Below are 26,814 nucleotides of genomic sequence, written 5' to 3'. Positions count from 1 at the left end.
CAATTAAGCTAAAGTCCTGTAGAGGTGATACTTCTCTCTGGAATAATGAGAGTAAAGGAGTGCTTTTGGGATTAACAGGATTTTATTTTACAGCATGTTTCAAAATCCTTAAACTTGTATTTATGAAAATAGTTTGGTTTATTCTATGTTGTCTTCAATTTTTTTGCATCTTAAACTTCTATTTTATTGTTAAAATCAAATTTGCAACATTGTGTGTTTGTGTTTCCAGGAAAGACCATTCATTAAAACCAAAACAACAAAATGTGATCCACTGAGTTCAGTCTGGAATCTGCTTTGTCCAGTATTAACAATAATTGGGATATCGTAAGCTACAAGAACAACAGGGTCATCTCCAGCAATTACATATGTCCAATAACCATGGTTCCTGCCAAGATGGATAACATAAAATCTAACCCATGTCTGGATTGTTGTGTACAGTTCTGGGAACTGTATGTAATGAAAGTTATGTTGGTCTTGGGAAGGAATGGCACACAAATTAAATAAAATGCTACAATAACTCCAAGGGCTAGATTACAATAAAAAAATTACATAACCTGAAATATGGCAAGTGGTTTGAATGAAGCTTTTGGGAAAGTACATGTAGTTCTTATATAACACAATGGTTGCATTCTTATACAAACCCGGAGTATAGAAAAATCACGCTTTAGAAACAATGCTTAAAGTGTTGCCGATGTAATAGTGTTACAACCAACACATGTTTTAAAAGTTCGCTCTTTAGAAACAGTGTCCCCAATTCATCAATGGTGTTGCAGTGAATTCACATGCACACTTTAGCAGAACAACCTGTAAATGATGGTGCAGATGGAGAGAAACTGTTTCTACTGGTGGGTGAGCATATTGCAGAGTAGTATCACCTTGGAAACGATGAATAGTGAATGTTTGAATTAACCAAGATTCTCTATATTTTCCATTTCATTAGACCTAACAATGATCTTGAAACATATTTCACAGGCACATGTTGAACATTAGCTGGGAAGGTAAAGACTTCTCTTTCAATGAGGATGGCTATTTGGTGAGACCATCGATGGCTGTGGTCACACTGAACCGAAGCAGATTTTGGGAAATGGTGAGTATTAGATGAATATTTTTATGATAGCGACCTGGTCAAGAACAGTCTGAATTATCTCCCAGTGATGTATTCAGTGTACATGGTTCAAATTGGTTAGTCTGTGTATGTGTTTTGTGGTGATAATATTCATAAAAATTAAAATCAGAACATGAGGAATGTTTGTTTCTACAAAAGATTAACCACTTAACATTTAAATGCTTGGAAGTGTGCATGAATGAAGACTGTATTATATTGTTTCTTTGATTTGCACATGGTTCCTGAGATCTACCCGTGTTGGATAGTAGGTGATTAGCTATGCAGTTGCCATGGAGAGTATGGGTGTGGGAAGTGAGCATGAACTGGCATGGAGAAGGCAGAAGGAATGGATAAAGGGCAAACTGCATTCAAAATAATTGTTACAAAGTTTCAGAGAACTCAGGTGGACTTTCTAACCAGCCCACCTCAGCACTCACCTGCCCAGCGACTGCCTAGGAAACGCTTCTGGGGTGTATTCTATCTCTGCCCCCTTGGGTGAAAATTGGGTTTACAGACACCTTTAAACCAAGGCAGGTCTGCTAAGTGAGGAAATTTTAATCTTGAAGAGGAGGAGTTTGAACGAAGAAGAGTCATACCAGACTTGAAACGGTAACGCTGATTCTCTCTCCCTAGATGCTGCCAGACTCGCTGAGTTTCTCTGGCATTCTGTGTTCATTTCAGATTTCCAACATCTCCAATATATTTTCTTTATATGGAAATTTTAATGCCTGTCTAAGGGCACATCTCACCATCACTGGGATTCAACTAGTCACCACACGAGGAAACCAAAATAAAACCAAATCGCATCAAAAGCATTCAGAGCCTGCTCAAGGAATTTAACATTGGGATGGGATGCACTGAGAGTCACCTCCTGACCTTTCTTTGACCTCTCCACCCTTAGCTAGTGACTCCAGCCCACCTTCAGTCATCTTTAGTATGGGATAGGTCTCGGGTGGGTACACTACTGTCAACTGTCATTGTTGCCAGTGGCTCTAACAGGCAATGGGGAAGGTGCCTGTGATGAGAACTGGAATTCCCAAGAGTCCTAAATCCCAGGAAGGATCAATGCTGGCCAGTTAAGTGCTTGATGATCCTTCTCAAATCAAGCATCAATAGTGGCAGAATAAGGCTCTTTAAATAAACATTAAATGCCCACTTAAGGACTTCAATTAATGTTGGGGTATGAGGCTGTGTCCTGAGCCTTCCTGCCTTGGACTTAATCAGGCAGACATAGGAAGGAAACAGAGTCATTGCCTCACATCCAATTAATGTTTTGCCATCTGGCAACATCCAATTGCACTCTTTTTGTCAGCTTTCCCTGATAACATTCTGAAAATTCAGTGTCAGTGATATACCTCTGATTTTCATTCTCCAATTTGCTTCCCTGACCATTATCATTCTCAATCTCCAGATCCTGTCCTACCCATCATCATTCTTGCTCCCTAGTGCAAACCTTCCTTCACCTTATAATCATTTCTTAGTTTAAGTCTAATTTTTCCCACTGGTGTCATCAAGAACCAGTGACAGTGACTCTACCTATGATTCTCAATACCAAAGTACTTCTCATCCTAAGAAGATTCTCATTTCCCAGTGTAAATATCTCTCCATTATGTTTCTCAGTCCCAGTGTACTTCATTCTTCAAGATCATTCTCAGTTGCCAGCGCAGTGACACCTTATTTATATTTCTATCCCTTTTATTAATTCCATTCTCCATTGAACTTTCCACCTCATTAAAATTCTCATTCTCCAGCAATATTCTGTCATCGTTTCATTCACATTTAATAGTGTATGAATTTCCCATAGAAATTCAACTTAAATTACAATAAACAACAGATTGCACGTATGCATACTGTTGTAACAGTTTAGAATTAGATCTCTGAAACACCTTACAGTTTTTATGTGATTAATTAACTGTACTGTGGTATTCACTGTGTAAACAATTTTTTATCTTTTTATCACTACACTCCAGAAATATCAATAAATCAGTGAAGCTAATGTAAATGCAAGTACAGTAACATCAGAATAACAACAATGATTAGACTAAAATGTCATTAAGCTGTTTTCTATCTCGACTTTAACTTGGCTATGCTGCCCTCAGCATCTAGAGTATTGAGATCAGTTTTGGGTCCCATAGATGAGGAAGGATGTGCTGGTGTTGGAGGGGACCCAGAGGAGATTTCCAAGAATGATCCCAGGAGGGGCATATCAGGAGCAGTTGAGGAATCTGTGTCTGTACTTGATAGAGTTCAGAAGGATGAGAGAGGTTCTAATTGAAACTTACGGAATACTGAGAGGCCTGGATTGTGTGGTCATGAAGATGATATTTTAACAAGGAGGAGAGATTAGGACCCAAGGGCACAGCCTCAAAGCAAAGGGATGACCCTTTACAACTGAAATGAGGAGGTATTTCTTCAGCCAGAGGGTGTTTAATCTGTGAAACTCATTGCTGCAGAAGGCTGAGAGGTCAAGTCATTGAGTGTGTTCAAGACAGAGACAGCTAGGTTCCTGATTAGTAAGGGGGTAAAGGGTTACAGGGAGAAGGTAAGAGAATGGGTAAGTGAAATACATCAGCCACGATTAAACAGCAGAGCAGATTCAAATGAGCCAAATGGCCTAATGCTGCTCCTATATCTTATGGTCTTAACCTAAGTTTCATTTTCCAATAGTGACTAGACAAATATAGTCGAGACCATCACATATGGGCTGAACAATTTCAACACATTCCATGTTTGTGCAGATAAACCTATACCTCGGTCTCAACAGAAAGCATTTTTAATCATCCTGAACTGGTCCCTGCAGGCTACTTGGATAGTGTGAAGTGGCTTAAGTGTATGGAATGACAAATCTTCTTTCTGTCCTTCCTGCCAGGAGTTATCTGTAAAATTATCATAACTCGTTCAATCACATTATACAGTTGTTCAGGCAATGAATGACAACAAAACTGATGCATACATCAAATTACATACACATAACCAAGCACATCTCACATCCACAATTATAGATTTGTTTAACCAGTGAAATTCAACTCTACAAGAGCAAGTTTGTTCTTAATCACAAATTAAACTAAAATTGCCCTGAAGGTAGTATCACGGATAGCATTGTCAAACCTTGAATAAAATTCCAGATCAATTTCTGAATAGGACCAACCAATATACACATTGCATACATTAGAATCTCCATGGCCCAGAGTAGAACTAGCCCTTTCTATATTCCCTGCAGTTAAGAAGAATGAGGGGAATCTAATTAACCTACTATTACAGTCTCATTGAAATTTTCTGCTCTGTGCTCTTGAACTTTGTTTCTCATTTTCCTTACCCTTTTGTTGCATATCAACTGTAAACCTAAGATTTTTTTTAATAAGCCTGTCATAACACTTATATGCTGTGAAAAACCTGCTCTTAATTCCATATGTCACTCCATATTCATCTACACCAGTTCTTTTCTTTCTCACATGTCCTGTAACTTCATCAGGAATCCATTAAACCTCTAAAGGTCATGTTACCTTTATAACCTCTCAAGGGAATTGAAGATTCATGATCAGACTGTCAGCTTGTCCACCCAAGTGTACTTCTCTCAATCTCTGCATTTTTGAAAGGCTCTGCCTACTATTTTGAAGTAACAAGTGAGTGAAGAATGAAAAAGGCTTTTAATTGCTCTTCGGCCTTAGCTAAAATCACCACTAGTACCATCTGGTTCCAAACTCTAAAGGCAGAGAAGGTAAAGGAGATGCAGAAGGGAATGATGTTCCATTACAACCTTATCAACATTTAGACCTTGGGATCCTGTGGACTCCACTGTGCTTTATTCATATCTATCTCCACTCATTAAAGCTTATCCCATCATCTACTGCCCCTCCACCCCATCACTGGATGCAGGACATTAGAGCCCATTCTAATCTACCTGAGTTTCTGCCAATTTATTCTACTCTAAATAGAGGTAAAAACAATGACTGCAGATGCTGGAAACCAGATTCTGGATTAGTGGTGCTGGAAGAGCACAGCAGTTCAGGCAGCATCCAAGGACCCTCGAAATCGACATTTCTGGCAAAAGCCTGATGAAGGGCTTTTGCCCGAAACGTCGATTTCGCTGCTCCTTGGATGCTGCCTGAACTGCTGTGCTCTTCCAGCACCACTAATCCAGAATTCTTCTCTAAATAACCCAGTTCTTAACTTATTTATTAGCGGGAGACTAATCCAGATTCAGAATCGTGTTGTCTGCTCCAAGTGCCTTGAATCACCAAGCTTTCACAGTCTCCTTCATGGCTTTCTTCCTCATTTTGAATCTTGTTTATTTCTGGCTTCAGCCTCTGTTCCTGATTTCTAAGTTTCCAGCATTAGACACTGATACACTTAATTAAACAGCTTCCACTAAGATTGTTGTCTTTCTCTCAATCCTCCTGTAATTAGTTCATTATCTATTCCACAGAACCCCCCCTTACATTTAATTAATTTATTATGAAATGATTAGACTTTCACTGGAATGTCTCCTGATCTTCCCATCATCAACTGGGAATCCCTTCAGGTTGTGATTTTTAAGAGAACAGCAGACCTAGTCACACAAATAGACAAACAGGTGTCTTAGAAAAACTTTCATGAAACAATTACAAGTTCATAAAATTTGGAAATTTTCAAGAAGATAAACTGCTTTCTACATCAAATTCATTTTGTTACCTAAACAACAGATTTATATACTGAAATTGTTATAAGAGATCCTTATTGGAGATGTCATATTCACTATAGCCTTATGATTGCTATAATACAGTGAATTGCTCATCAGGTGCTCCATTTTTATCTTTCATACATCCCATAAATAAATCGTAGCGAAACAAAAAAAAACATACAAATGACAGCAGAATAATGACAAGGACTCAGCAGAACACATATAACTTCTTAATCTCTTTCAATAATCGTGTTAATATGGTTGCATCATCACCTTATTTTCAATCCCTTTCTGCAAACATATTAGTGCCGAATTGGCTTATTCCAAATTATCACAGACCATTAGAAACCACTGAGCGAAGTTCAAATATTTTATTACCCTGCTTGTCTCTAGGAGATACATTTGTCTTCAACTCCCCGATGCGGTACATCATAACTAACAGGAAGTAGTTTGACTCATTGTGTGCTAGTTCCACACATTGACCATGATATTGATATATTCAGATTGTGGGAATTGCCTGTCACACATACTTCTTTCTCATTTGATTCTCATTCTGCAACTTCATTATTATCTCATTAACAGCCTCATTTGCTCGTGCCAGTGTTAGACAACCTATAATTCACATTTTCCACTGTACTACTCACTCCAATAGGACTCTGATACTCTTGGCAAAATCTCACCTGACTATTCCCCAGATTCATTCTTTTCCCACTATCAATCCATTTGCAAGTGTCAGTGTAGCACCACAAACCCTTCCCATATCAGTCACTGTCATTCTTATTGTCCAGTGCCAGTACTTCTCCACTATTCTCATTCTCTTGCATAACTCTTTATCACTATGAAGATTGAATAAAGAGAAATTATAATGGCTGGACTAGATTTGAGGTGACTGCCACTCTTTGCATAAACTGAGAGTTAAATGTAAAATCTCTCCATGCATCTACAGGTTGGAAGATGGGAAAATGGCTTGATAAGAATGAAATATCCAGTGTGGCCAAGATATGGAAAATTTCAGCAACCTGTAACTGATAGTGCCCATTTAACTGTTGCCACATTAGAGGAGAGGCCATTTGTGATTGTGGAAGAAGCAGATCCTGAAAATGGAGCGTGTGTACGGAATACTGTCCCCTGCAGGAAGCAAGCAAACCTGAGTGAAAGGTAAGGAGCTTCATTTTGTGATGTAAGTAATAAACTGGTGCAATACCTACAGGAATCACAGGTTCACAATTATATGGATTTAAAAGTCTAGTGATGACTGTGGAACTCTTGATTTTTTTGGAAAAACCCAACTGGTTCACTAATGTCCCTTAGGGAAGGAATCGGCCATCTTTATCTGGTCTGACCGACAAGTAAATACAAGCCATTCATTTGTCTCAACTACTATAGAGTGAAAAAGGAATGGAACCAGATGTATCACTTGACATCAACAAACAACAACTTGATATAGACATAGTCACAGGATAATTTGTTACACAGAATGTTCTCAACATCATAATTCCCTGTGGGAAAGGACATACCCAGCAGAGGCAATAGAGCTATAAGGATACTGCTATAGGAGTTCTCAACATTCTGCATCCAATGAGGTCTCATGGCATCAGGTCATACATGGGAGAGAGAGCCTGCTACTGGTCACCATGTACCTCACTCCCCATACCACGTCCCCACATTCTACCAACACCCCCCCCCCCCCCCCCCCCCATTGACCAACTTAGAGATCAGTGATCCTCCATGTTGACCAATATTTGGAAGAAGCACTGAGGATCACAAGACTGGGAGATTTACATGTAATGGAAAGGCATGGACTGATTAGGAATAGTCAGCATGGCTTTGTGCATGGGAAATCATGTCTCATGAATTTGATTGAGCTTTTGAAGAAATAACAGGATTGATGAGGGAAGAGCAGTAGGCGTGGTCTATTTGGACTTCAGTAAGGCATTCAACAAGGTTCCAACAAGGTAAGATCTCAGAATACAGGGAGAACTAGCCATTTGGATACAGAACTGGCTTGAAGGTAGAAGACAGAGGGTGGTAGTAGAGGGTTGCTTTTCAGGCTGGAGGCCTGTGACCAGTGGAGTGCTGCAAGGACTGGTGCTGGGTTCACTACTTTTTGCCATTTATATAAGTGAATTGGATGTGAGCATAGGAAGTATAGTTAGTAAGTTTGCAGATGACACCAAAATTGGAGGTGAAGTGGACAGCGAAGGAGGTTACCTCACAGTACAACAGGATCTTGATCAGTTGGGCAAATTGGCTGAGGAGTGGCAGATGGAGTTTAATTTAGATAAATGTGAGGTGCTGCATTTTGGAAAAGCAAATCGGAGCAGGACTTATACGCTTAATGGTAAGGTCCTGTGGAGTGTTGTTGAACAAAGAGACCTTGGAGTGCAGGTTCATAGTTCCTTGTAAGTGGAGGATAATGAAGGTGGTTTTTGGTATAATTTCCTTTATTGGTCAGAGCATTGAGTATAGGATTTGGGAGGTCATGTTGTGGCTGTCCAGGATATTGGTATGGTCACTTTTGGAATATGCACGCAATTCTGGTCTCCTTCCTATTGGAAGGGTGTTGTGAAACTTGAAAGGGTTCAGAAAAGATTTATATTAGATTACTTACAGTGTGGAAACAGGCCCAACAAATCCACACCGACCCTCCGAAAAGCAACCCACTCAGACCTATTCCCCTACATTTGCCCCTTCACCTAACACAATGGGCAATTTAGCATGGCCAATTCACCTGACCTACACATCTTTGGTGCTGTGGGAGGAAACCGGAGCACCTGGAGGAAACCCATGCAGACACAGAGAGAACGTGCAAACTCCACACAGACAGTTGCCTGAGGCAGGAATTGAACCTGGGTTCTGGCACTGTGAGGCAGCAGTGCTAACCACTGTGCTACCATGCCGCCCACTGTCACCATGCTGCCCACATGGATGTTGCCAGGTTCAGAGGATTTGAACTAAAGGGAGAGGCTGAATAGGCTGGGGCTGTTTTCCCTGGAGCATTGGAGGCTGAGGGGTGACCTTATAGAGGTTTATAAAATCATGAAGGGCATGGATAGGATAAATAGACAAGGTCTTTTCCCTGGGGTGGACGAGGTTTAGGGTGAGAGGGGAAAGATATAAAAGGGACCTAAGGGGCAACGTTTTCACACAGAGGGTGGTACATGTATAGAATGAACTGCCAGAGGAAGTGGTGGAGGCTGGTACAATTACAGTATTTAAAAGGCATCTGGATGGGTATATGAATAGGAAAGGTTGAGAGGGGGTATGGCAAGTGGGACTAGCTTAGGTTAGGATATTTGGTCAGCATGGATAAGTTGGACCGAAGGATCTGTTTCCATGTTGTACACCTCTATGACTCTATAACTACCTCAGCAATATCACTACTGATCAAGCTGGTCGGGTCCTAAAGGATACAGCTGCTAGACTGAGTCTGCAACAAGTGGTGAGGGAACCAAGAGGGAAACACATAGCTGACCTCATCCTCAGCAATTTCTTTGTTGCATCTGTCCGTGACAGTATTGATAAGATTGACCACCATACAGTTTGTGTGGAGGTGAAGATCTATTTTGACATTGAGAATACTTCCATTGTATTATCTGGCACCATCACCATGCTTAATGGGACAGACTTTGAACAGATTTGGCAACTCAAGCCCGTGAATCCAGGAGGTGCCCATGAGTCATCATCAGCAGCAGAATTTAACTCTGACACAAATCTGCAACCTCATGGTTCACTATACTCCCCAAACTACCATTATCATCAAGCCAGGGGATCAATGCTGGTTCAAAGAAGAGTGCAGGAGGGTATGTATGGAGCAGTCATACTTAAAAATTGAGATGCTAACCTGATGAAGCTACACAACAGGAATGCCAGAACTGTAAGCAGCATGCGATAGGTAGGGACAAGTGATTCCACAGCCAATGCATTTGATCAGAACTCTGCAATCCTGCCATATCCAACCATGCGTGGTAATAGATAATTAAACAACTCATGGGGAGGCAAACATCCCCATCCTCATTGATGGGGAAGCTTAGCATATCAAAGAAAAAGACAAGACTGAAGCACTCATAACAATCTTCAGTCTGAAGTGCCAAGTTGATGATCTATCTCACTCCTCCAGAGACCCTGCCATTACAAATGACAGTCTTTAGCCAATTCAATTCCCTCCATGTGGCATCAGGAAATGGTTGGAGGCACTGGATATTGCAAAGGCTTGACAATATTCCAGCAATAGTAATGAAAATTGTCTGCTGGAACTTGCCCACCCTGAGCCAGCTATTCCAGTATAGCTACAATACTGGCATCCAGCCAACAATGTGGTGACAATGTCCTGTACACATAAAAACAGAGCAAATCCAACCAGGCCAATTATCATCCCCTCAGTCTACTCTGGATCATCAGTAAAGTGATGGAGGATGACAACAACAGTGCTAACAAGCAGCACTTGTTTAGCAATAATCTGCTCAGGGACTCTTGGGTTGGGTTCTGTCAGGGCCACTGAGTTCCAGGCCTCATTACTTCCTTGGTTCAAACATGGACAAAGGATCTGGACTCTTCACAGAGGTATGGCGAGAGTGACTGTCTTCAACCGAGTGTAGGATCAAAGAGACCTAGCAAAACTCAAGTCAATGTGAATCAAAATTAAAAAATCTCTGCCGGTTGTAATCATGTCTGACACAAAAGGAAGATGGCTGGAGTTGTTGTTGGTTTGTCATCACAGATCAAGGACAACTCTGCAGGAATTCTTCATTCTAGTGTCCTAGGTTCAACCATCTTCAGCAGGTTCATCAGTTACCTTCCTTCATTATAAGGTCAGAAGTGGGGATATTTGCTGGTGACTGCAGCAAGACCTGGACAATCCAGGTTTGAATACGCAAATGAAAAGTGACATTCATGCCACACAAGTGTCAAGCAATGACCATCTCAAGAAAGAGAGTTTGAAATCATTGCCAGTTGATGACAATCACCATTAGCATTACCATTACAGAACCTCCCAACTTTAACATACTGGAAGTTAGAGTTGATCAGAAACTGAACTGGACTTTTGTGGCTACAAAAGCAGGTCAAAGGCAAGGAATCCTACAGCAAGTAACTCACCTTCACACTCTGCAAGATACTTGTCATTGTAGACTCACCTCCTTCAGTACCCTCTTTCTAAGTTTTATTTTTATTTGTTATATGGGCATCTCTGGCTGGGTCAGCATTTTTTGTCCATTCTTAATTTCCAGAAGGTGGTTAAGTGTTTACCACATTGCTGTGGGCCTGGAATCATATTAGGCCAGGTCAGATAAGGTTGGCAGTTACCTTCCCAAAATTGTGAACCAGATGGCTTATTACAACATTCAACAGTTATTTATATGGAGTCTATAGATAACTATGACATAGGTGGGACTTGAACCAAGGCCTTATGGCCTGGAGGTAGGGACAATACACTGCATTAAGAGCACTTATAGTACACTTGGAGCAGCATGGTGGCTCAGTGGTTAGCACTGCTGCCTCACAACACCAGGGTCCTGGGTTCAATTCCTGGCTGAAGCAATCGTCTGTGTGGAGTTTGCACATTCTCCCAGTATCTGCGTGGGTTTCCTCCTGCAGTCCAAAGATGTGCAGGTCAAGTGAATTGGCCACGCTAAATTGCCCATAGTGTTAGGTGGATTAGTCATGGGTAAACGTAGGGGAATAGGTGGGTTGCTCTTCAGAGGGTTGGTGTGGACTTGTTGGACTGAGGGACCTGTTTCCACACTGTAGGGAATCTAATTTAAAAAAAAGAAACCAATGTTTTCCCATGACATATGTTAAGCTAACTGGTCTAGAGTGATTTTCTTGTCTGTTCTTTTTGAATAAGGATGTTACATTTGCAGTTTTCCAATCTAGTGGGACTTTTCCCAAAATCTAGGAAGACTATTACCAGCGCTTCCACTATATCATTAACTACTTCCTTTAAAATCCTAGGACACAACACAAAGTTCAGGGGATCTAGTAGTGTTTAGCCACATTAGTTTCCCTAGTACTTTCTCTCTAATCAGTTATTGTGTTTATTTGCTGCCCCACTTTGGGCACTTAATTGTTCAGTGTTTTTGTTAACACAACTAATGTCCTCCACCATAAAACCTTATTCAATTCCTCTGTCATTTCCTGATTCCCCATTATTATTTCACCAGCCTCGTTATTTCAGGGGCCTATATTCAAGCTGGCCTTGTTGTTGCCTTTTTTAGTATTTAAAGAAGCTCTTACCGTCCATTTTTATATTACTTGCCAGTTTACCCTCATTAACTATTGTCTCCCTCTTTGTTCATTTTTTGTCATCTTTTGTTGATTTATAATTTTTTCCCAAACCTCTAGTTTGCCACTAATCCTTGCCACATTACATGCTATTTCTTTCAACTTCATACTATTCTCAATGTCCTTGGTTAACCATGGTTGGTTTATTCCCTCCCTGTAGTCCTTCTTCCTCACTGGAATATAACTTTGAGTCATGAACTGTTTTCTTTAAACATTTGCCTTTGTTCCTCTAAGTGTGCAGAAGACTATGAGATTTTACAGAGGGACATAGATACTTTAAGTGAGTGGGCAAAGGTCTAGCAGATGAAGTACAATATTAATAAATGTGAAATCATCCATTTTGGTAGGAGTAACAGTAAAAGGACAATTATTGAATAATAAAAAATTACAGCACACTGTTCTGCAGAGAGACCTGCATGTCCTTCTGCACGAGTCATAGAACTTTGGTCTGCAGGTGCAACAGGTAATTAAAAAGGCAAATGGAATTTTGTCCTTCATTGCTAAAGGAATTGAATTTAAAAACAGAGAGGTTATGTTTCAGCCGTATAGGGCGCTGGTGAGGCCACACCTGGAGTACTATGTGCAGTGTTTGGTCTCCTTACTTGAGAAAGGATGTACTGACAGTGGAGGGGGTACAGAGGAGGTTCACTAGGTTGAGATTCTGGAGTTGAGAGGGTTGGTTTATGAGGAGAGACTTAGTAAATTGGGATCATATTCATTGGAATTTAGAAGAATGAGGGGGAATCTTATAAAATTGTGAAGTGAATAGATAAGATAGACGTAGAGAGAATGTTTCCACTGGTGGGTGAAACTAGGGCAAAAGGGCATAACCTCAAAATTAGGGGGAGCAGATTTAGGACTGAATTGAGAAGGAATTTCTTCACCCAGAGGGTCATGAATCTGTGGAATTCCCTGCCCAGCGAAGTAGCTGAGGCTTCCTCAGTAAATGTTTTTAAAGCTAAAATAATTTTTTGAACAGTAAAGGAATTAAGGGCTATGGAGAAAGGGTAGGTAAGTGGAGGTAAGGCCCTGAAAAGATCAGCCATGATTTTATTGAATGGCACAGCAGGCTAGAGGGGCCAGATGGCCTATTCCTGCTCCTAGTTCACAAGTTCTTACGTTCTTATGTAACTATTTTTTTGCAAAATTCTTTTCCCAATCCACTCTAGCCAACACTAGCTTCATCCCTATGCGATTACCCTTATTTTTTACAAGCATGCAATGGGGTGAAGATTAGTGGGAAGCCAGAGATTGGGAAGCCTTTAAAAACCAACAGAGGATAACTAAAAAGACAATAAGAGGGGAGATGATGAAATATGAGAGTAAGGTAGCTGGTGATATAAAAGAAAATTGCAAGTTTTTTTAGATATCTAAAAGGTAAGAAATAGGGAAGAGTGTATATTGGACCATTGGACTGCTGGAAAGTGAGCCTAGACAATAGGTAAAGAGAAAGAAATGGCAGAGAAACAGAATAGGTACTTTACATCAGTTTTCACAGTAGCATACCAGAACTTCAAAAGAAAGTCAGGGGCAAAGTGAGTGTGGTAGCCATCACTATGGAGAAGTGATGGAGAAGGTGCTAAGGAAGCTTAAAGTTCTGAAGGTTCATAAATCACCTGGATCAGATGGACTACACTCCATTTGAGTTGGAATCATACAATCCCTACAGTACAGACAGAGGCCATTCAGCCCATCAAGTCTTCACCAATCCTCCAAAGAACACCCACCTCCAACCATCCCCATAACCCCAGATTTAGGTGGCTAATCCATCTTTGGACTGTGGACGAAAACCAGAGCATCCATCAAAAACAGAGGTTGACTCGGGGAGAACATGCATATTCCACACAGACAGTCACCTGAAGTTAGAATAAAACCCATGTCCCTGGCTGTGAGGCAGCAGTGTTAAACATAGTATTACCATACCATCCTTATACTCTGAAGGAGATGGCTGATGAGATTGTAGAGGTATTTGTGGAGATCTTTCAGGAATCACTGGAATCAGGGAAGGTCCCAGAGACCTAGATAATGGTCAATGGAACACCTCTGTTTAAGAAGGGAGAGAAGTAGAAGGTAGGAAATGATAGGCCAGTTAGCCTGACCTCAGTTCATGGTAAGATTTTAGAGACCATTATTAAGATGAGATTGCTGAGTGCTTGAAAGTGCATGGTAAAATAGGGCTGAGTCAGCATTGCTTTGTCATGAGATGGTCATACCTGACAAATCTGTTGCTCATTACTTCTTCAAAGAATTGTAAATTAGACAAAGGTGAGCCAGTGGGTGTGATCTAATGAATTTTCAGAAGACCTTTGATAAGGTGCTGCACAGGAGATTGCTAAATAAGATAAGAGCACATGCAATTACAGGCAAGGTACTGGAATGGATAGAGATTGGCTGACCGATAGAAAGGAGAGAGTGGGGATCAAGGAGACTTTTTCAGGGTGACAGCAGTGATTAGAGGAGTTCCATAGGGGTCTGTGTTGGGAATGCAACTATTCACGTTACACATTAATAATCTGGATGAAGGAACGAAGGGGATTGTTCCTAAGCTTGCAAATGATAGAAACATAGTTGTAGGTGTGGTAGTGTTGATTAAGTAGGGAAGCTGCAGAAGGACTTAGTCAGGCTAGGAGAGTGGGCAAAGACGTGGCAGATGGAATACAGTGTGGGAAAGTGTGAGGTTATGCACTTTGGTAGGAAAAATAGAAGCGTAGACTATTTTCTAAAGATTAAAGGATTCAGAAATCTGAAACATGAAGAAACTTTAGAGTCAAAGTTTAGGATTCGCTTAAGGTTAACGTTGCAAGTTCCGTTGGCGGTTAGAAAGGCAAATGCAGTGTTAGCATTCATTTCAAGAGAATACAAGAGCAAAATTGTACTGCTGAGGCTGTATAAGGCTTTGGTCAGAATGCATTTAGAATGTTGAGAGCAGTCCTGGGCCCCATATTTAACCAAGGATACACTGGAATTGGAAGGGAGCCAGAGGTGGTTTACAAGAATGATGCTGAGAATGAAGGACTTATCATATGAGTGGTAGTTGAGGACTCTGGGTCTGACTCGATGGAGTGATGGATTGGAGGATCTGATTGAAACTTTATACTGAGAGGTCTGGATAGTGGTAGTGGAAAAGGCGTTTCTACTAGTAAGAGAGACTAGGACCCAAGGAACCTCAGAGTGAAAGGACAATCCTTTAGAACTGAGATGAGGAGGAACGACTTCAGCTAGAGAGTGGTCTCCCTGCGATAGGAAGGATGTTGTGAAACTTGAAAGGGTTCAGAAAAGATTAACAAGGATGTTTCCAGGTCTGGAGGGTTTGAGCTATAAGGAGAGGCTGGATAGGCTGGGGCTGTTTTTCAAAGTTTGGGAGAAGATTTGTAGCTCGGGTGCTTGTTGTTGTGATTCTGTTCGCTGAGCGGGAATTTGTGTTGCAGACGTTTCGTCCCCTGTCTAGGTGACATCCTCAATGCTTGGGAGCCTCCTGTGAAGCGCTTCTGTGATGTTTCCTCTAGCATTTATAGTGATTTGTATCTGCCGCTTCCGGTTGTCAGTTCCAGCTGTCCGCTGCAGTGGCCGGTACATTGGGTCCAGGTCGATGTGCTTGTTGATTGAATCCAGGGCTGTTTTCCCTGGAATGACCTTGTAGAAGTTTATAAATCACGAGGGACACAGATAGGGTGAATGGTCATGGTCTTTTCCCCAGGGTAGGAGAGTCCAAAACTAGAGGGTATAAGTTTAAGGTGAGAAGAGAAAGATAGAAATCCTAAGGGGCAACATTTTCATGCAGAGGATGATGCACATGTGGAATGAGCTGCCAGAGGAAGTGATGGAGGCGGGCACAGTTACATTTAAAAGACATTTGGATGGGTACATGATTGGAAGAGTTTAGAGGGTCAACTGCTGCAATTGTGGCTAGATTAGTTTAGGATATTTGGTCGGTGTGGACAAATTGGACCGAAGAGTCTGTTTCCGTGCTGTATATTTTTATGATTAATCTGTGGAACTTATGGCCAAAGAGGGCTGTGGAGGGCAAGTTATTGAGTGTATTTAAGACAGATACATTCTTGATTGGTAAAGGAATCAGAGTTTATGGAGAGAATGGAGTTGAGAAATAAGTCAACCACGATCACATAGTGGATCAGACTTCATATGCCAAATGGCCTAATTCTGCTCCTATGTCCTATGGTTGTATCTGCCTTGTCATTGATACTACATCACCACCCATCCATTTCCAGATCCTTGCAATATCCAATCGGAATTGGATTTATCTTGCTTTTTGTAGCAGAACATACCTGGATCATCTCCATAGTGCCGGTTAGATGCTTCCATTTCAGCTGTATTACAGTAACTTGACTTTAGACATGACTAGTTCTGAAGGAAAAGTATTCACTACTATGGTTAAAATGTTGTAAAGGCCCATAGCATCCAGTGCCTTCAGTGATTTGCTTAATTTGTCTCAAAATTGTGATATGGGGAACCTCAGGGCAAAGCTGAGGTGCATTAACCATCACCACTTTTGGATGAAGGATAATGCAAATCTTTCAATCTTGCTTTTCATTGGTTTGTGGGCTCTTCAATCATTGAGAATGAGGATATTTCTGACATTTTCTTCTTTGTTTAGTTGTTGAATTATGAGGAGATGTGGCAAGACTGCAGAAATGTAATCTTGGTCATGAGGTTGCTTAGCTCTGATTTTATTAGTTAACCGGTATGTAGTCCATGTTCTAGCCTCACAGAGTAGGACCTCATTTCTAGATATGCCTTGTGTTGCTCCTGACCTCATCATCTACTCTCTTCATTGATCCAGGGTTAGCACCTGAATACTGTTCTGCTGTTGCTGATGACCCACAGCTGCATGCCTAGCTTTAGGATGCAAAATCTGTTTTTAGCACAGTAAATGTGTTATACAATACAGTGTATTGTTCTCAGTGTGAAGATTGGATTTTATCTCAAGAACAGCAAAGTGATCACTCTTACCAATACTGACACGGAGGTTTCTTTCCCTATGACTGACCTGATATCATGATACAGCCTGGGGGCTGGAATCAATGCTGAGGAATCCCATTCCCTCCAAACTTAGTTTTTCATTCCAGAATAAAATAAATAGCTGAGTTCAAATTCACAGGCAGCCACCTAGGGTTTAAGATTATATGTTTGATCATGAGGCCAGGTCTCTGGACTTCTTAGTCTGTAACTTGTTGTGGAGCTTCTTAATACTATGCCAAATCCTGATCTGTTGCAATGTATTGCCTTAACCTAAATATATTTCAGCATTGCAGAGACGTACACCAAGCTGTGCTGTAAAGGATTTTGCATCGACATCCTGAAGAAACTCGCAAAAACTGTCAAATTTTCCTATGACCTTTACCTCGTGACTAATGGGAAACACGGCAAGAAAGTTCGGGGAACCTGGAATGGAATGATTGGAGAGGTATGGAATTCATGTCTCTTCTGAGGAACAATGAAAAATAATCAATGGATGGGGCACGGATTGGTGACACGGGCTTGGGAGGTTGAGGGTTGCAGCAGAATGGCAAGTGTGGGATTGAAAGTCAAGCTGTCATTGGGAGAACTTAAAGAATATTTAAACAGAGACCATGCACCCAACAAATAACATATGCTCAAATTTCACAAGTTGTTTATTTATTAAGCAACAATTACTAAATAACTGTATCAAGTGCAGACAAATCAAAACAAACATGAACCAGACACATAAAAACTACTGACACTACATATATAGATCAACCACTCTCACAACATAATTCAAAAAAGTCACAAGAAACATAGATCATCACCTTCAATAAAACAAGACACTCACATTAAATACTATTTATTCAGGCCAAATAAATACTATTCGTTAAATACAGAAAAATAAACAAAACAAAAAGAAAATCACAGTCACTTAACAGAATTACACATTTTGTATAAATTCAGAGACCGTTGAAATAGAGGCCGGTTTCCCATCACTAGTTCACCCTTTTTTTAAAAAACATGTGGAAAGTCCTGGACACTGGTCCACCTTCCTCAGAGTGTCAGGGTATCGGAGGCTCCCTGATTGGGGCCGTTAGTCTCATTCAGTCAGGGAACTTATATTCTATGACCTCATTGTTATCACCACATCCTTTAACTTAGAAAACGCAACCCAATCAATAGAGCACATTCACAATTAAGGACCCCCAAATCAAATAAAGAAAAAATACTTTCATTCCGTCCATACAGACCACTCCACCAGATACATAACAACAACAGAAATTTGGACCACTTGTAGCAATTAAATGTGAGTAGTAATCAAATTATAAAATTCACTTGTATCTATTAATATAAATCACTGATGCAAACTATGAGAAAGTGAAGACTGCAGATGCTAGAGAGTCAGAGTCAAAAAGTGTGGCACTGGAAAACCACAGCAAGTCAGGCAGCATCCGAGGAGAATCAACGTTTCAAGCATAAGCCCTTCATCAGGAATTCCTGAAGGACTTATTCCCAAAACATTGACTCTCCTGCTCTTTGGATGCTGCCTGACCTGCTGTGCTTTTCAAGTGCCACACCTTTCAATTCTGATGCAAACTGTTTGAGGCAAGAAACAAGACAGACATAAAGCAAGCATCTCCAGGCCAGTCTGTCAAATGTTGGTGATGGAGGAATTAATGGAAGCTAATATCAGGAACAAAATACATTTTCATTTGCAACAACACTATTTACTCAAGGAATACAGCTGTGGGTTTGTTAAAAGAAATAACATCTGACTAAGTGGATCAAATGTTTCAATAGAGGTGGTATTGCAGTGGCTGTTGCATGTATGGACTCTCAGAATAGGTTTTAAAAAGTCTCAAAGGATGATTGTTAAGGCAGAAGCCTATCGAATTAAGAGTTTTGACAGAGAAAAACAACTTTCTAGTGAAGGAATCATTAACCAAAAACCATAATTATAAAAGTGTTTCAGACATTTGGATCTGGAATTCTTTACCCAAAAAATAGGAGGCAGATAAATAAATATATTTTTTAAAGCAGTTGGATGGATATTTTAGGGTGACAAAATTGCAGGATGATAGGCAAATGAAAAGGACATGGGACTAAATGCAATGTTCTTTCTAAGAGCTAGCATTGGCATGATGGATTGAATGACTTCATTTGGTGATTAACTCATCTAATAAAGATAGACCATTGACACCTAGTCAATACAAAACCCCTGACACTCAGCAAATACAAACTTTTCATATTTACTCTAAGTCTACTCACATTAAACCAGTAGAAAACACTCACTCTAAATAAATGCTGATCAGTTTCATCCTTATATTTACTCCATTTGGTCCTTTATTTCCCACTTTAGGTTTTCTACCAGAGAGCAGACATGGCCATCGGATCTCTCACCATCAATGAAGAGCGCTCGGAGATTGTGAGTTTTTCTGTCCCCTTTGTGGAAACAGGAATCAGTGTGATGGTGGCCAGGAGCAATGGTACTGTCTCCCCATCAGCTTTTCTTGGTGAGCAGCATGGTGTTGTGAAGAGTTTGTACTGATAAAACTGTGCAGCAAATGGGTCAACATCAGGTCATAGTTGAAAATGTTGTCATGAAGTCGGCCACAAGGAAAAAAAAAAATCTGCTGTTTTCACAAGAAATTTTGAGTGTGATTGCCCAGGTTGGTTGCCGTACCTTTGTTTTATTAAATATTTGGGGATGAAGAGTATGAGGGTATTAGTGTTGAGATCAAAGATTTCCAATGATGAGAATGGTTCAGGCAAGGATTTATCATTGTGCTGGTTTCTATAATAGGAGCTGCATCATTCATTAATTGGGATGTCATAGGTGTGCAATGGATTGAGGTCAAAGATTGAAGTCAGGTGTCAATCATCAATGAGTCAGATCTATAATTATGTTAAAGGTTGATGATTGAGACTAGTGAGTAATTGGGGTCAATGTTCAGCATTCAAGGACTGGGAGTTAATGGTCAAGGACTGGAGTGAGTGATTGGGGACTGGGAACAATGATTTGAAACAAAGTGCAATAGTCAAACACGATCAGTGTTGGGGTCTGGGATCAGTATTCATAGTCAGGGGTCAGTGCTCGGGATCACGGGTCAGTGATCAGAATTGGGGTCAGTGATTGAGCTAAAAAACAGTGATGGTGTTATAGATGGATCTGGCTACCTTTGTGAGGTTTACAAAATTAACAATTAGATGTGGTTGATAGGAATTTGATTTCATGCATAAAAGTGTTCTCTGAGCTAATGCATTGAGACATTTCAGTTTGCAGGTTGAGCTTTGCGGGAAGTGAATGCATGCTGATTGAGTAATTAGAAAGTTCATGACTGCTTGTTGAAGGCACTCAGCTGCCATTTCTCTCTCTGCAGAACCTTACAGCCCCGCAGTGTGGATGATGATGTTTGTGATGTGTCTGACGGTGGTTGCTCTCACAGTCTGTCTATTTGAGTACTTCAGTCCCGTTGGATACAACAGAAACCTCATGAATGGCAAAAGTAAGTTGTAGTGAGATATAATGATTGGAATGAAACATAGGAACTGCAGGAAACCATTCAGCCCATCATGCCTGTTCCACCACTCAAATCAATCATTGATCTGTGTCTCCACTCCATTTACCCATATTTCATCAGCCTTTTCACTGATCATCTGATTTTGAGAGATTGCACAATTATACTATTTAGTTTATGTTGTCTCCACACCTTGGACCCATAAACAGCCTATTCAGGCACACCTTTGGAACAGATGGGAATTTAATGCAGGCTTTTTGACCAAGAGGTAGAAATACCACACTATTCCACAAGAGCCTTACAAAACCTGAATACTGGCTCCAAGGCTCTCAGCACACAATATTTGCTGCAGTTTGTTAGTGATTTCATTTTCTGAGTGTGGTTATCAGTGCACCTATCCCACCATTCACTGGAGCATATTTCCATGGCTTATCTTCCTTTTGGAAGATCGGATTCTAACATGGTGTAGTAGGAATTATTGTATTGCCTCAATAGACAGCTGACATGATTCAGTGGGTCAAATGGTAATGTTTCTGTGTTATAACCAATGACAACAGATATCATTATTCCCAATAGGAAGATCTATTGCAGCAACATAAACTGGAGTTGTGTGACAGGACCATGCAGAAGCCCTGATGAAGTTCACTCTGCGCAAATCTCAGAGGATGGAAGTTCTGATTGGCAATTACCCCATATTGGAATTCTCTGAAAACATCTCCAACTCTGGATTAGGATCAGAGGCTTCAGATAATTTTGAGTCACTTGTTTGAAAAGGTTACAGGAACAGTCACCACGCCCACCCCTCTGTATCCTGGGAACATGCAATGCCAACACAGAGATCCAAAACATCACATTGCTCCATATGATCTGATAGCAATTCTCTTCTCCCAACCTCTCTGCACTCCATCATCTCCCATAGACTCTTCAGACCCACTTTTCCAACATGAACCTTGACCTATTTGGACCCAACACATCACTCCTTGCCAACCAAGCACTCTAAACCCCTCCCACTCACCTAACACCTTGCCCGTCTCCAGCATCTACTCCCCAGCGCATAACCCATCTGCCACCCTACCTGCATTTTCAACCATCTGCTATCTGTACATCTGCACCCACCCAGCACCTCACTATCACTTCAATACTTACCTTCTCTCAATAGCTGTGAAAATGGTTTAAGGATCTTTAAGCCACAGAATACAGCAGTTACTGCTGGAGAAGGAGTGGCTACGTGAATTCTTGGAGAAAGTGAGGACTGTAGATGCTGGAGATCAGAGTCGAAAGTGTAGTGCTGGAAAAGCACAGCAGGTCAAGCAGCACCAGAGGAGCAGGAGAATCAACGTTTCGGGCGTAAACCATTCATCAGCCCTTCCTGATGAAGGGCTTATGTCCAAAACGTCAATTCTCCTGCTCTTCGGATGCTGCCTGACCTCTGTGCTTTTCCAGTGCTACACTCTCGATTATGTGAATTCTTGGCCTTGACTGCACTATTTCACAGGCCCCTGGGCAAGGAGTTTGCTTGGAAAGCTTTTCCAAAGGTAAGTCAACAACCTTTAGTCTGGTCAAGGTTGGAATCCTTAGGTCTGAAGATTTGAATCTAACATTCATCTCCATACTTATGTTTGTGGTTTACAGAATTTAAAAATAAGCGTATGTTTAGGCACAATACCAGGGCTTTCTTCAAGTGTATTTCTTGCAGTTATTCCTGCAGGTGGTGTATGTACAAATGAAAGACTGTTAGATTCGGATACATGTAGTAGTGCAGTAGAGAGTGAGATGGCAGCTGGATACTGATGTACAGGTCCACATAATATAGCTCTGGATACTTCTCTACATGACAATATAACATTCCTCTTTCTTTAAAAAATTTTTAAAAACCTGCCGATCCCCACTTTAACTGTTTTCAATGTTGGAGCATCCACAACCTTCTGATGTAGCAAATTCCAAAGATTCACTACATACTGAATGAAGTAATTTCTCCGCATCTCAGCCCCAAATGATCACCCCTCTACCCAACTGTATCCTGAGACTATGCTCTGTGTTTTAGATTCCCTGACCAGTGGAAGCAATGTTCAGCATCCAACCAACAAACCCCTTCAGAATCCTTACATTTCAATGAAATAGGCCCTAATTCTTCTAAACTCCAGAGTATAGGTTCAATTTACTCAGCATCTTATCATAGGACAAAACATTATCTCTAGGACCAATTTATGAACCTTTGTTATGCTGTGTCCGATGCAAGTGTATCTTTTTGCAACTTTAGAGACCATAATTGCTCATAGTACTTCAGATGCAGCCTAACCCGCACAATGTTAGCAATACTTATTTATTCCTGCACAGCAATCCCCATTCAATACAGACCAACATACATTATGCATTCCTAATTGCTTGCTGTACCCTATCAAAATTAGGATCAATGAGATTTTGGGGGAAACTCTCATACCTGGCACATAGGAAGATGGTTGCGGTTGTTGGAGGTCAGTCCCTTCAGCTCCAGGACATCTCTGCAGTTCTTAGGGTGGTGTCCTAGGCCCAGTGATCTTCAGCTGCTTCAAAGACCTTCCCTCCATCATAATGTCAGAAGTGGAGATGTTCACTGATGATTGCACAATGTTCAGCATAATTTGCAACTCCTCAGATACTGAAACAGCCCATGTTAAAATGCAATGAGAGCTGCATAATATCCTGACTTGAGTTAACAAGTAGCAAGTAAAATTCATGCCACACATACGTCAGGCAATGACCATCTCCAATAAGAGACCATCTAACCGTTGATTCTTGACATTCACTGGCATTACCACCACTGAATTCCCCACTATCAAAATACTAGGGGTTACCATTAACCAGAAATTCAACTGGTCTTGCAAGTAAATACAGTGGCTATCAGACCAGGTCAAAGCCTAGGAATACTGCAGTATGTAATTCACCTCCTCACTCCCTAAAGCCTCCCATCTATAAGACACAAGTCTGAATATGATGCAATAGTGACCACTTCTCTGGATGGGTGCAGCTCCAACAATATTTATGAAGTTTACACCATGCAGGACAAAATAGTCTGCTTAACTGGCACCATATCCAGAAGTTGAGTGTGTGGTGCTGGGAAAGCACAGCAGGTCAGGCAGCATCCAAGGAGCAGGAGAATTGACATTTCAAGAAAAAGCCCTTCAATAGGGATGAGGCTGTGAGCCGAGGGGGTGGGGAAATAAATGAGAAAGGGGGTGGGGGCGCAAAGGTAGCTGAGAGTGCAATAGGGTAAATGGAGGTGGGGGTAATTGTGATAGGTCGGAAAGGAGGGTGGAGTGATAGGTGGGAAGGAAGATGGACAGGCAGGCAGGTCATGAGGGTGGTGCCGAGTTGGAAGGTTGGAACTGGGGTAAGGTGTGCGGAGGGGAAATGAGGAAACTGGTGAAATCCACATTGATGCCGTGGGGTTGGAGGGTCCCGAGGCAGAAGATGAAGTGTTCTTCCTCCAGGCAACAGGTGGTAAGGGAGTGGCGATGGAGGCGGCCCAGGACATGCCTTCCTCCCACCTTATCCCAGCTCCAACCTTCTAACTCGGCACCGGCCTCATGACCTGTATTACCTGACCATCTTCCTACCTATCTATCTGCTCCACCCTCCTCTCTGACCTATCACCATTACCCCACCTCTATCTACCTATCACATTCTCAGCTACATTCACCCCAGTCCCACCCCTTCCCACTTATCTCTCCACCCCAGAGGCTCACAGTGTCATTCCTGATGAAGGGCTTTTGCCCAGAATGTTGATTCTCCTGCTCTGTGGAAGCTGCCTGACCTGCTGTGCTTTTCCAGCACCACACTTTCGACTCTAATCTCCAGCATCTGCAGTCCTCACTTTCAACATATCCGAAAGTGTCCACCCTTTCTACCACTGACGTTCAGTAGCAACACTGTGTGCCCGCTACAGGATACACAGCAGATATTCAAAGATCCTTAGACAAAACCTTCCAAATCAACAACCACTTCCATTTATAAGGACAAGGGCAGCGGATATATGGAAACACCACCACCTTCAAGTTTCCCTCCAGGCTACTCACCATTCTGACTTGGAAATATATCGCCATTCCTTCAGTTTCTCTTTGGGTCAAAATCCTGGAATTTCTTCCCAAAGGCATTGTGGGTCCACCCACAGCACATAGACTGCCGTGGTTCAAGAAAGGGGCTCACCATCACCACCTCAAGGGCAACTAGGAATGAGCAATAAACGCCAGCCAATGATGCCCATGTACCAGGAGAGAATAAAGAAAACACACTGGCTATCTGAGCAGACAGGTCTCTTTCAACATCGACACAAGTTTCACACCCTTTAAAAGATATTCTGGTTTTCTATTATTACGACCCAAATGAATACTTTCACATTTTCCCACTATTTACTCCATCAGCCATCTTGCTGCCCACTCATGTAACTAGTCTGTATCTGTTTGCAAACCCCTCTATGTTCTCTTCTATGATCAGCAAATTCAAATACTATACTTGCAAAATTTTTATCCAAGTCATTCATACAGATTGTAAACTTGCTTGTGGCACTCCATTATTCACTGCCTGTCAACTTGAAAATGTTATGATGAATCAAATAATTAGGGCTGCAGAGAGGGCTTTAAACTAAGAGTGGGGGAGGGTTGTGAAGACAGAATATGCAAGGCTGCAAAGCAAAACAATATGGCAGTATTGCAGGGCAACCATTTAGGTTGGACAGGAAGGGACAGAATGTGCAAACATGAAAAGAAACTGACATCAAGGGAGAAAAATGGTTAAAAAGGAAAATGGCTGTCTACTTAAATACACATGGTACAAATACAAATACATGTTATGATTGGTATAATCTTATCGCTATTCGGGAGACAGTTATGAGGAGATCAAAGCTGTGTCTAATTACTCAGAAATATGTTTTTTTCCCAAAAGGACAGGTGAAAAGGAAAGGAGAGTAGGGAGGCTTTGTTAGTATGAGATGGAATAAGTTCAATGGCAAGAAATGACCTTCGATCAGAAGATGTAGAATATATATGGTTGAAGACAAGAAAGAACAAGGGGAAGATGACACTGGTGAGAGTAGTTCATAGGCCTATAACAGGACAGAGAATAAATCTGGAGGGAATGAGGGCATGCAAAAAAAGAAGGTACATGAATCATGGGTGATATTAATCTTCATATAAACCAGGAAAACAATATTGGCAAAAACCAAAAAGTAGCCACAAGAAATATCCATATAGTGGAGTAATTTGGACAGTTTCCAAGAACTGTATGTTCTATATCCACTCAGAGATCAGGTTATTGGTAATTAGGCAAGTTCAATAAAACATTTCAGAGCAAAAGATTCCCTAGGAAACAGTAACCATAATATGGTAGAACTTGGCATTCAATTTGATATTGAGACTTGGGTCAGTAACAACTGTGATGGCAAGGGTTCAAGGTGAGAGGGGAAAGATTTAAAAAGAACCTGAAAGGTAAGTTTTTCACAAAGAACATGATGCATTTATGGAACAAGCTGCCAGAGGAAGTACCAGAAGTAGGTACAATTACAACATTTAAAAGGCATCTGGACAGGTATATGAATAGAAAGGATTTAGTGGCATACCGGCCAAATGCTGGCAAATAGGTCTAGGTCAAATTGGGATGTCTGGTCAGCGTGGACGAGTTGGACCGAAGGATCTGTTTCCGTGCTTTATGAATGAGAGCAGAGTTGGCTGGTAGATTGAGAAAGGAGTTTAGTGGAAAATATGGTTGAGGAACAAAGACAGATGATCATGATTTGCAACAAAGATACATCCCAGTCAGGAAGTAGGACTCTAGAAAGCGAGAAAACCAACCATCGTAAACTAATGAAGTTAAGGATAGTATCAAATTGAAAGAAAGAACATACAATATGGCCAAGATTAGCAGTAAATCACAGGCTTAGGAGGGTATGATAATTAAAGAGAGAGAAAATGAACCAAGAGAGCAAAGTAGGAAATAAAATAAAAACAGATTATAAGAACTCCTTTAAATATGTAAAAAAGAAAGAGAAAGACCAGTGAACACAGGCCCAAAAGAAATCAAGGCTAGAGAAAACAATAAGGTGGATCCAGGAAATGGCAGAGGAGTTTAAAAAAAATTAATTTGTATCAGTCTTCACAGTAGAAGACAATAATGGCCTTCCAAAGATAATCAACTGGCAAAGGCTGGAATAAAAATAAACATCATAATTATCACAAAGAAAGATATTACTAGCTAAACAAACAGAGCTAAAGGCTAGTAAAAGTCAGTGGAGCTGGAAAAGCACAGCAGGT

At 41.0% G+C, this 26,814-nt stretch overlaps 1 protein-coding gene across 1 annotated transcript in view; it reads left to right on the top strand.

Moving 5' to 3' along the window:
* LOC140463926 (glutamate receptor ionotropic, NMDA 2C-like) overlaps nt 1-26,814 on the top strand; it is a 129,681-nt gene that overhangs the window by 76,200 nt on the left and 26,667 nt on the right. Inside the window, exons 4-8 of the mRNA XM_072558405.1 lie at nt 973-1,087; nt 6,712-6,923; nt 17,313-17,472; nt 19,372-19,525; nt 20,393-20,518. Coding sequence (XP_072414506.1) covers nt 973-1,087; nt 6,712-6,923; nt 17,313-17,472; nt 19,372-19,525; nt 20,393-20,518 — 767 coding nt within the window. The remainder of the gene's footprint in view (nt 1-972; nt 1,088-6,711; nt 6,924-17,312; nt 17,473-19,371; nt 19,526-20,392; nt 20,519-26,814) is intronic.

This window comes from Chiloscyllium punctatum, chromosome 39 (genome assembly GCF_047496795.1).
Source record: "Chiloscyllium punctatum isolate Juve2018m chromosome 39, sChiPun1.3, whole genome shotgun sequence".
NCBI lineage: Eukaryota > Metazoa > Chordata > Chondrichthyes > Orectolobiformes > Hemiscylliidae > Chiloscyllium > Chiloscyllium punctatum.
This window is presented reverse-complemented; position numbering and strand designations above follow the sequence as displayed.